Source organism: Anolis carolinensis, chromosome 4 (genome assembly GCF_035594765.1).
Source record: "Anolis carolinensis isolate JA03-04 chromosome 4, rAnoCar3.1.pri, whole genome shotgun sequence".
NCBI classification, from domain to species: Eukaryota; Metazoa; Chordata; class Lepidosauria; order Squamata; family Dactyloidae; genus Anolis; species Anolis carolinensis.
The window spans coordinates 173,905,696-173,917,894 of record NC_085844.1 but is presented as its reverse complement, the minus strand read 5'-3'; the positions used below and the strand labels follow the sequence as shown (position 1 = coordinate 173,917,894).

General features: G+C 40.2%; 1 protein-coding gene across 1 annotated transcript in view; it reads left to right on the top strand.

Annotated features, from left to right (window-relative positions):
* c8a (complement C8 alpha chain) overlaps positions 1-12,199 on the top strand; it is a 45,319-nt gene that overhangs the window by 25,672 nt on the left and 7,448 nt on the right. The window contains exons 8-9 of the mRNA XM_008109383.3: positions 4,499-4,630; positions 10,299-10,456. Coding sequence (XP_008107590.2) covers positions 4,499-4,630; positions 10,299-10,456 — 290 coding nt within the window. The remainder of the gene's footprint in view (positions 1-4,498; positions 4,631-10,298; positions 10,457-12,199) is intronic.

Here is a 12,199-nt window from a genome sequence, read left to right as displayed (position 1 = left end):
CCTCCTATCTACTCTTCCTTCCAAGCACACATAAAATATGTTGTATTTGTGCAACATGGAGATTGTAGCAGCAAGTCTTTTGAGTTGTTGTGGCCATGAAAACAGATGGTTACATTTTTTAAAACTAGGCTAAAATCCCAGCTTCCAACCCTGATTAGTGACTGCAAGATCAGGCTATTAATATATTTTTCTTTAATCTTTATGGGAGGATATTTTACTGGATGCAGAATCTGAATGATAAAGGGACAATCTTACCTAAAAAAGGATTCAGGAAGCAAACTGCCAAGTGAAGAGGAAGAATGAATTAGCAATACAGAGACACAGCCATCATTTTTACTTTATACTTTGCTTACCATATTTCAGAAATTATGTGATTTATAGCAACAAAGGCAGCCCTGGTAGAAGGAGGGAAGAAGCTGAAGTTCTTAAACAGACAAAAATGTGTCCCTGAAGAGAGATAATTTTCATTTTTATGTAGGATACTTGCATAATTTTCATCCACAGCACAGACCATAAAAAGAGGACACATTTATCAAGCCAGTGCTATGGTTAAGTGCTATGTCGAGGAAGGAGAAGCCAATTTGGGTCTCAATGAATGTCAGCTATTTGCTTCACTACTGCCAGCATCTGAAAGCAAATGTTTTCACCAAAATTATGAATTTATTTGTTTTTTCTTCTAAGAATTCTGATGATGGATGCAACTGATATCCAGCATGGATAGTCTAATAAAATACTACAAAATCAGATAAGGGGCATGGCTGCTGAGATATGCATGGGCAGTCAGTAATATCTACTGGGCATAGGATCTACACTCCTATGCTAAGATGCCTGGAAATAATTATAATTCAACTTACTTCACAATAGAAAATGTTAAACAAAGATTAATAAAGCCAGAGCTTGAAAGTATCACTGATTTTGCACTACCAGAGCACCTCAGCCAGCATGGAAAATGTGGTGAGAAGATTTCAGGAGTTTAAATTCAGAAAATATTTTCTGAGCTCTGGTTACCACTGGTATAACAACTGCCACTGTTCCTAAGTTGTTGTTTGCTTTTGGAGGACAATGAGCAGTCCTTAACACAGGGTTAACTAATTAAAGTTGGTTCAACCGCACATTAAGCAAAGGTAGGGGATGCTCCAGAGTTCATTCCAGAGCAGCCCCACACTTCAGGGTGGGGACAGCACAAAATGGCTCCAGTCTGAAGCAGTCAGCTGCCACACAGACTGGCAACTCCATCCCCTTCTCCCACTTCTGCAAACGTCTGTGTTGCCCCATCTCCATAACTGCAGTAGATGGCCCAGAGTTGCTAGCCATTGCTGGAGAACCTTTGCTAGTATCAGCAAAGTTGGCTACATGACCAGAGAGGAGGGGAGTGGCTTGTAAAATAGGGTAATGATCCAGCAGACCAAGCCAGTTTTGGCCTTGCAAGACTCCTTGGACTGCTGTGCTGCAGCTGTAAGATGGGTATGAGTGGGGACAGTCCAGAGTATTCATACTCCAGATTGGCTCCAATTATGTGCTATGTGTAGATAAGCCTGATAAATAGGAAAGCCTATGTTCCCAATTTTGTCCTCTCAGTTAGTCTCTAATGTACTACAAGATCCCTTTGCATGTGTAGTAAAAGTTATTGTGCCAAATATGTGAGAATCCAGGAATCCACAGCGGACCTACTGATAGAACACTGCACTGGCTAACACAGCAGCATATTGCTAATGTTTTGGCATGGTTAGCTTCTTCTCATATTGGTCATTCTTGTTCCAAGTAACCTTCCAAGTTTTTCAGTTAACTGATGGGTGAAGCAAAGTATGAGGAAAGAAAAACTTTGAAACATGGCACCGAGTAGGTTGGAGGATTCCAGCAGAGCTCTGTGGTGAGGTTTTTAAAACTTTCATTTTCCACCGACACCCACCGCTCCCCACTCCCCAATCACCTCGACTTGTAGAGCTGCCTACACAAAACCTCGGTGTGCCGAAAAGGACCTTAAGGGATAACAGTGGCAGCTAGGGAAGAAAAGGAGGAGAAGAAAGAACTAACTGGGGTTGAGCGTGGGGATGCCATTTCCAACGCGGCCTAGAAGCCTTGCTGTGTGGTTGTGTGATTGGAGCCATGGAAAAAAAGACCTAAGAGACTATATGGTTCTAAGTCACCAATAAAACCTTTATTTAACATCTAGAAAATACCTCTACCTCATTTTTTAAAGAGTCCTGGTGAAGGTCGAAGGGCTTGGGGTTTGGAACTTGGTGCTGTGAAGCCGTGTCTGTGTCACGACCCAGGCTGCAGAGCACCAATAACCATACACAGAGGCCAGAATCTATCTAATATCTTTATTAAGGAAATATGTAAAGTCAATAAAAATAAGTGTAGAATATAGTTCAGAAGAAGACCTTTCAGGAAAGGTCAATTATAGTCCAGGAAAACAATGTCCAATATAAAATATTAAGGTCCAAAGTTGTAATCCAATAACCGAAACACTCACTTTGCCAAGCAAAGTGAGGGGAGATGACAAGGTTCTTAGTCCAAGGAACTTGATGCAAGGCTAGGAAGTAAACTTGATTCTTGAAACACAAGGCTTGATACAAGGCAACAAGGAACGAGGAACAGGGACAAAATCCGTGGTAAATACTTGGCAAGGTCCTGGAAAGCAAGGCTGAGTCGTAGGAAGCAAGGCAAGGTCCGTGGAGCAAAACAAGGCTGGAAACAGGAACGAAGGCTTGGAAGCGGGAACGAAGGCTTGGAAGCGGGAGTAGCGCTGTCCACACACAACCTACTCCAGTAGCTGACGAATTGACTCCGCAAGATTCCTACAGGGCAAAGAACCTAAATAGGGTCTCGTTTTCCCACCAAAGAACACTTCTCTGGGGAAACAGAACCGAAAGTCAATCTCTGTGTCCAGATGCATGACTCCCTAAAGTTTCTCATGGAAGCAGGCTTAATCAGCTGAATGCCTGGCTGCAGTTTCAATGCAGTTTCCAATCCAATATGTATATTAAAGAATGAAGCAGAGAGAAGCTAAGTAATTGTCAACTGCTTTTCAAATAAAGGGAGCAAAGTATGATATAACTAAATTTATCTGAATCCAAGGAATCACTCTCAGAAGCTGTTTCTAGGGGAATTCTACCATTAGGCTTCTCTGGCAAAGTTTTGGGCTCACCATACTTCCTTCCTATCTATAGACAAAAGATAACCCAAAGAGCAAAGGTATTTCTAGGGCATTGAGCAATTCAAACAGATGACTTAATGTCACTGGAAGACTTGGTCATGAGTTCTCCATTGTTTCTGCATGTATGTGTGTACAATAAGGTTGAGCAATGATCACAGAGATTTATATTGTACATACATCCCTGTATATGTCCTTTGTTTGGAGGCATTTTGATAAACACAAGTGATGATTAATTTTTGAAAAAATGGGATCACAAATGCATATTTGGTCCATATTTAACTCCTTAGAATTACATCAGATGATAAGTAATCTTGATGGCTCCTTTTTCAGATCACCAATATTTTGTGTAGTTACCATTTTTCTGCTTCCATCATGTGCCATTGTTCAAATATTGAGCCACCTGAAACCTGCTTGTGGCAAATTCTATTGAGAAGCCCTTGTTGAAAAAGAATTATTTAACAGGCACAGTCATATATCAGTTAATCAATCTATAGTTCAACTTCAATTTTATGTGAAAGAAAGCAGTCATTTCCTTTGCTTACAGTAAATAAATTTCACTCAATTGTGGTGTTAACATTCATGGGACAGTTAAGTACAAGCAATTGAATACTATTAGATTTATCAATGGATTGTCAGTGAGGAGTAAATTAATATCAATTTATCCATGTAAAGAGTTATATTTCTAAGGATATATATCAGGACGTTTTCCACTGTGAATTAGAAAGAAGTTTTCAGCCAAGCACAAGTTGTTTTGATGGTAGGACGCCTGCAGCACAGCTGATCTACAAAGCCCCATTCATGGTAATTTCTGGTGGGGCTTTGTAGAACAACTCTGTCGCGAGCGTCCTACGATGCTGTGCCCAGAACACAGGGGCTTCTTGTCTTCCATAAGCAACAACGAGGCCAGTGTGGGGAAAACTGCATAGTGACACTTCCCTGTGTGTGATGGAGAAGCATCGCTGCAGGCAAGGCAGGGCACGAGGCCCTGGGATTGCCCTGCTGCCCCCTCTGATTTGCCTTGCAGGCTGTTGAATCACAATGCTGAGGCTCATCAATGTGATGAGGTCCATGGACAGTAGTTCAGTTGGAATGGCACATTATCTAGGTATGGTTTGTATGCATGCCTGAATACCTGAATAGTCATATCAATGGTGAAAAATCATTTGAGGGGTCATAGCTCCCCAAATGTCTCATCCAACATTATCAGTAGTCTTGAGTCCCCTCGGGTGAGAAAGGTGGGGTAAAAATGTTGTAAATAAATAAATAAATGTTGGCTGGGAGTTTCTGGATTTCGTGTTCTGTATGATACTTAAATATAAATCTGTTTTCTCTCCACAGAAATGAATAGCAACATAGTGAACCAATGTTTTGGACTATCAATAGGTTTGACATTTACTCCAGTGGAAAATGTTGATGTGGGTGCCAAGTTGTCATCTGAATTCTGTAATAAGGATGGAAGCCGAACCGAAGGTAAAAACATATAGACAATTCCAGACTACTGTAATGCATTCTCATACCATTGTATATCCTCCAACTGTCCCACTTTGGCAAGGACAGACTTGATTAATACACTGTCATTCCATTTTTTCATTTGCCTTTAAATTTTTCTCATTTCTCATTTTCCCACACACCCCTTTTGTCCCTACTTATGTCAGTGCTGCTATCTGAATTCAAAGTGTGAAAGAAGTTTTCCTCCATGAAATCAGAAAGGAGGAGAAGAAAGGAGGGCCATCATTTTGTCCTTCCTTCTTGTCACAGACAAAAGCAAACTGCTGCAGTTTCTCCTAGTTTGTTTATTTGTCCCCATTAATAATTTCTGCCATTCTGATCATAATCCTCCCTTTCAGAAAATTTAAGTAACAGTGTTTGTTTGTCATTCTAAGCAATATAAATGCAATGTATTGGGAATGGAATTCCACAATTCCAGTATAAGAAATATGCAGTTCTCTATATCACTGCTTTTTAAACAGTAAACATTTTCTGAATGTCACCTCATCACATGGGTGTTTTCCCCCATTGTCTCTCAATTTTGCACACTGACAAAAGGGAGTCCCACTGAGACCACCCCGTGATGCACAACTACTTCCAGTGGATGATGTGGGAATCCATCTTGCCAGCATGCTACAAAAGAGAGAAGATTCTGTTATCTGACTCCTGATTCCAGAAAGCAGGATGAAGTGGGAAGAAGAAAGGGAAAGGTCGTGGGATGGCTAGCCAACCCTGAAAATGGTCCTTTCCAGGAGAAAACGGAGTAAGACGGTTTCCACTGTCTTCCCAATGCTTTCCCCCACTTCCCTCCAGCCTGTCTGATGAAGTGTCGCACCTCAGAATAGTTTCACCTTGCTATAGACACTCAGTCACACACAGAAGGAATTCTTTTGTAGTTTTATTGAGCAAAAGCAAATATAAATCAAAGCAGGCAGTTGTAAGGTTTTCAAGATTATAATAAAAGAGTCAATAGGAATCCAATAGTTCATAAGCCATAAAAATCCATTAGTCCATAAGCCATAGAAATCCAATAATCCAGAAGCCAAAACAGCAGACGATAGATCCCAAAGAACAAAGGCCCAAAGGTTACAAAGATCCAGGAACAGGAAACTTCTCTTAAGCATGAAGCAGGAACATCCACTCAGATGAAACAAGAATTTGCTTTGACAAAAATCTATCTCAAAACACACACTTTTAAAAACAACTCAAAAATGCATTTCTCTTTCCTTCCGAGGTCTATCTCTTCCCCGCCAATCTTACACTCCTACGAGGCTGTAATCCCTTCCATAACAACCAGTCCGCCCTAGATAATGATGGCACCCCTTCAAGGTCCTCATTATCTTGCACCTGAACCGGGGCTGGAAACACCGGGGCTCGAGACATCTCTTGCTCATTAATTCCCATGGGAATGTCCTCCTGGCTGTTATCTATGGCCGGCTGGGTCAATAGTTCATTCTGCTCAAGCTGCATTTCTTGAGCCTCTGAATCAGCCTGTATCATTCCCATTCCCAAGCCATCATCCTGAAATTCATCCTGCATCCCATCATCTGGCTCTTGTGTCTGAAACCCAGAATCCCCTTCTTCATCCTCACTCTGGCTATGCTGTGGCTGAGTCACAACATGAAATCCTTAATGGCTGTTTTAGATACTTACACAGATCTTTTTTGTAGTGTTTACAGTGGATTCTGCAAAAGATGCTTCAGCTGTACTTCATTTTTAAAAAAACAGCCTGTTTAAAAAACCTTGAAAATCTTGTTTCGTTGTCAGCAAATGTTTGATTTTTATATGTATTCTATACCTGGGGGAGCCCCTGGTGGTGTAATGGGTTAAACCACTGAGCTGCTGAAGTTGCTGACTGAAAGGTCTGCAGTTCGAATCCAGGTAGTGAGGTGAGCTCCTGCTGTTAGCCCCAGCTTCTGCCAACTAGCAGTTCAAAAACATGCAAATGTGAGTGGATTAATAGGTACCACTCCAGTTGGAAGGTAACTGTGCTCCATGCAGTCATGCCGGCCACATGATCTTGGAGGTGTCTATTGACAATGCCGGCTCTTCGGCTTAGAAATAAAGATGAGCACCAACCCCCAGAGGCGGACATGACTAGACTTAATGTCAGGGGAAAATCTTTACCTTTACTTACACCCGAGGTCATGGGCCAAAAGAGGAAATGAGTGCAAAAGTTTAGGAAGCTCTGATCTAGATATTGTTCTATTGTAGCTCCCAGCATTTCGCACTAGTTTGTCACGATAGTAATTAAATCAAGGAGTAACCTATTATCCAGAGAAATACATTAATTGTGTTCACAATAAAAAGCAACACATTAACAATGAAGTACAGGCAGTCACCAAGTTACGAACAAGATTGGTTCTGCAGGTTTGTTCTTAAGCTGACTTTGTATGTAAGTTGGAACAGGTACATTTTTAAGTGTAATTCCACACACACACACACATATACAGGCAAACTTCAAATAGCATAGGGGATGTGTTTTGTGGTCTGTGCCCCTGTTCAGAAGATTTCACCTCACTTTCTGTCCCTGTAACAATTGGATTTTGAAAAATTTTCCATTGTTATGGAAACAAGGATTGATGAGAAAGCTTCAGTTAAGATGCTTTTTCCCGGTGATAACTTTTTCAGGAGTAAATTTCCCCTCTGAGGCGTTGATTTATCTCAAATTCCTGTTATCTCACCTCCTTTCTTAACTATGAGTCATTTGTAGGTCAGATGTTTGTGACTTGGGAACTGCCTGTGTGTCACTCGACACCCGTAAGCAGTGACTAACAAATAGTTTTTAAAGTTGCTGAAATGTATTGCTCTTTGCAATAATCTGTCCCAGTTTGCCTCAGCGTTACTCTAAGGGTTTTCTCATCCGTTTTTTTAAAAAAATAAATCTTTTGTACAAAGCCTTGAAGTTGTGAGGATACCCTCAAAATGTTCCTACAAATTAATGGCATAGAAAATTGACTGGCCAGGAATGAAGGAATCCTGCTAATAAAAGTGAATGGGCAAATGGAACAGAGCAGGTTCAAATAAGAAGTAGGAGGGTGGTATATTAAAAACAGGTAGCAATAACTATCTTATTATCTAGATAGGTTATTTATTAGTTCATGCTGAGAAACACTTCTAAAACATTTCCCGGGGACAATGGCAACTGGCTAAAGATATCGATAGTGAAATCAAATATTTAAAATCACTGGAACAAGCAACACAGTGTTCGCTGTACAATTAAAACAATGCCTAAATAGAGAGAGGAGTGGAATGAAATGGATAGGGGAAGAAGAAAGGAAACAGCCCAAAGACTATGATCAGTAGGCATAAACAGTTGAATCCTGGTTCAGGGGAAAAGAGCAGAGAAAAAGGTTGAGGCAGGGGAGATAGAAAGGAATAGAATACTGGGATGCTGAATAGAAGAATTTTATCCTATAATATTTTGCTACTGACCTCTCTGCAAAGGGAAAAACACAGTAGTAAGTTATAAGATTAAAAACACAAGTACAGTAACATTAAAAACATGCAGCAAAAGAGAGAACTCTAAAAAACAGCAGCAACAAAAATGAGAAAACTGTATACAACATAAGAATGAGAATGAGAAGAAGAATAATGGAGTAAAAGCAGCACAACATTGCTCAATTTTCAAGGAATGACTGAAAATTAAATTTACCTAAGAGCAGCTAGCAGGGAAAAAGTGATATGAGCATCTAAGAAGAGAGTTCCACGGTATTGGGGATTCAGCAGAAAGGACTCCGGTTCCCATAACTTGAAATCAAGCACACAACTCCATTGGAAAATCCTAAATTCCAGAGTTAGTGAGGTTGGTGTGTATGTGCTTACACTGGAGATGATCAGTACACAAAGGGATCTTGTAGCCCCTTATAGATTGAGAGAACATAAGCTTCATCTTCCCAGTCTCTAAGGGGCTACAAGATCTGTTTGTTTATTGACATTCCAGACTGTATTTGAATTCCACCCTATGGGAGAAGACATTCCATGAAATGGGCAGGACGTAAGGCCAAATCAGTCATTGTTTCTATTCACCTAGCAATTATGTTAGTCAGAGCCAAGCTTCCTCGGACATACCCTGATGTTGTCAAATACCTAACTTTGTAAGTTGCTAGGTTAGATCTTTGACATTAGGGGAAACAGGGACCCAAGATAGTAGATTAAGAATCTCATTCATATCCAATAACCAATAGAAACAATTGCCTGTGTTGTTGTTGTTGTTGTTGTTTGTTTCCATGACTATGTACACATATTTGTGGCTGCTGTGAACAGGCACATTTGCACAGCAGTAAATATTCTTTGGAAAGCCAGGAAGATAAATATCATATCCACATTGGCAATGGCAAGCTGAGGCTGCAAGATAGGGGTTTGCCCATGAAGGCCTGGTGAATTTATAGCAGAAGTAGTCTATAAACAAGAGTTAATCTGCTTCTGCTACTAATTGCATTGCCTACTGATCAAATATCTGAGGCTCATATTAAAAGGGAAAGAAAGGGTGGAATTAGCACAGCATTACTTGAATGTACCCACTAAGTCACAATGTACAGATATCTGTCTTGCTAACATGTGGGGAGGGTCAATTCAAAGCCCTCTAGATATTGCTGAATTGCAACACACCTCATCCCTTCACCAGTTCGGAATTGGTCTGATAGGAGTTGGAATGCTAGAACTTCTGGAGGAGCTCAAGCTGCTCAGCTCTACAAAACTAATCAGAGCTGAGAAGAGACTGTTGCAGAAGTCACTGGACTCTGTTGTCTGGATCTTCTGATGGGGATTACATATTAAGGATGCTATACCAGTGGGTTCCAGTTTAATTATTTTAGTCCTAATGCAAAAGGATGTAATGACTGGATATTCAACATGTGGCAGCTAGTTGTATTAATAAAGCTGAAAATGAGAGTAAAAACAAAGAAATGGAGAACAAAGGAAAGAGACATGTATGTTACATATGTACATATTTGGTTTACTGCCTTGTATAGTTGTAATTGAGAATAAGTTAGCTTTGTATATATTCTTTGGTGAAATGAAATAATTAATAATGATTGGGCCTACTCCTTGTCAGATTAACTCACATCTTATCTATTTTAAAATGTACCATTGTAAATACGGTATGATTAAATGTGCATTTCACTCAACAACATTTGAGAGAGGAAGAGAGAGAGATGTTGGTTTATAGGTCAGCCTCTGAGCTCAGCTTTCACTGGTTTCCTATTTGTGTATGTAATTTTTATGCATATCATCATCAACATCATATAGTATTTAAAGTTTAAGTTGTGAAGTGGATGCTGCATGGGTTTCTAATGCAGTTTTACACCTTGAGATGCAAGAGCTATGCGTGTGATAGCATTATTATTGTTGTTGTGTGGTTTATGGGCTGTGATCCCAAAGCTTCCCACTATGAAAGCCTCCAACAATACATTGTTGTTGTTGTTGTTTTTGTTGTTGCTCTCATCTTCTTAACTAGACCCATAAGCACAAAGGCAGCATTAAAACTTCCTGTGCTGGCTTTCTAGTATTAGTCTCAGTGAGGCAATATTCTTAGAATAGCTGTTTCTGGCAAGTGCTCTCCCCAGAGTCACCTTGATGAACAGATTTTGACAGAACTAATGAATTCTTAGAAGTGAACACTAATCTATTCCATTGTCCAACTTCCCAGACAAAAAAAGTGCCGAATCAGTCATAGAGGATATTATTTCCCGGGTTCGAGGTGGAGACACAGCATCAATTGGCAGGATCATGGAAGGCTCCAGTGCTAATGCATACCGTTACTGGGGGAGGTCATTAAAACTTAATCCCTCTGTTATTGATTTTGAGGTAAGCCGTTTCTTTCAGTTGTAGAAAGTCCACATCTCTAAAGGATTGAAAGTGTACTAGACCAGATCATTTTATATTTGTATTGTGATTTCATCTTAGAACAGGATTAAATGTAATGGGCCACTGATCTGCTGACCTTCTCTCCATTTCACAATGAAAGAATAGTTGTTTTTTTTAAAAGCAATGACTTCAAAGCAAAAAAGAAACGATTCAGAGTCTAACTCTAACACTGAGTTTTGAATTCATCACATCATAGCAATGGGCTTGTCGAAAAAAAGTTTTGGAGGTTGTCCTTTTGAAAGGAAGTAGTTGTATTATTAAAGACCACCAATACAGAACAACCTATATAAACAGGGAGAAGATGCAAAAATGAAACAACAGATATATGTTGTTATTGTCGAAGGCACTGAGGATGCCTGCCATAGATGTGGGTGAAATCAGGAGAGAATGCTTCTAGAACAAGACCATACAGCCTGTAAAATGCACAACAACTGATATGTTGTTATTGTCGCTGCTGTTATCTGCCTTCATGTTATTTCCTACATGGAGTTTTCTTCGTAAGATTTATTCAGAAGAGATTTGCCATTGCCTTCCTCTGAAGTTCAGAGAGTGTGATTTGCACAAGGTCACCCTGTAAGTTTCACAGCCTAGCCAGCATTCAAGCTTTACTCTGCAGAATCATAGTTCACCACTCAAACTACTATGCCATGTTAGCTCCAGGATAGAAAAGATGTGAAGTATTATTGGTGCCAAAACTTGTAAAATATATTTTTGAGAGCCTTAAGATCCTTTATTGGGAGATGACTTTCTAGCACATAGCTATGATGCATGTCCTGGCACAACCCACCACAACCCACTTTTCAGTATGGCAGTTTCTTTCTTTCCAACAGTCCTTAGAAGTAGTCCTGCTGGCTGTGAAATTCTAGGAGAGGAAATGCAAAAGGTTAGACTGCCATGCAACCCTCCCTCAATTTAGCATCATTTTCACCCCCAAGGACCAAAACCCCTTTCTCTACTATCTGGCACCTTTTTGAACCAGTTCAGAAGAGAGGCTCTCCTAACCAGAAGTTAGGCATATAAGATCCTCTGAGCCAGCAATACTGAGAGTACCTCTGTTAGCAATCAGCTCTACCATTATTGGTTAAATAGATATGTCGTTTAATACATGTTTGGGATTAAGGTTGATATTGCTCTAGGACTCTTGGATTTTAAAACTAACATCCAGTGGGGGGCTCTAGCCTGCCATATAAGAGCATCCACTCTTCCTCCAACGAAATGGTGGGTGACTAGAGAAGGGCAAGACAAAGATGTATCAAGCCTTCTCAAGTCTATAACAAAACATACATGAATCAAGTTTATAATGAAGCATACATGGGGTAAACATAGGTTGACAAAATATGCCACTTTTGGATCCATGTGTCCCTTCTTCCCACCTTATCCTCAGCTGAACTACTGGTCACATTTCAGCTGAATCCTAGAATTAATATGTGGCAGGAGGGGAACTATCTCCATTCTTTTGTAGTTGCCCATCCCTGTTTGATGGTAATGCTTTATAGGTGAGATGTTTTGACTGAAATGGTCCTGATGTCCCGTAAGGCATAAATCTGTGGCCACAGCTGCTCCATGCAACTTTCTTGTTCTTGGGTTGACACTTAGAAGTTGATCAGCTCATGGAATCTGTCAGTCTTTAGTGAAACTAAGGATATAATTGCCTCTCCTATCCTATGGGGATTTGCAACATTA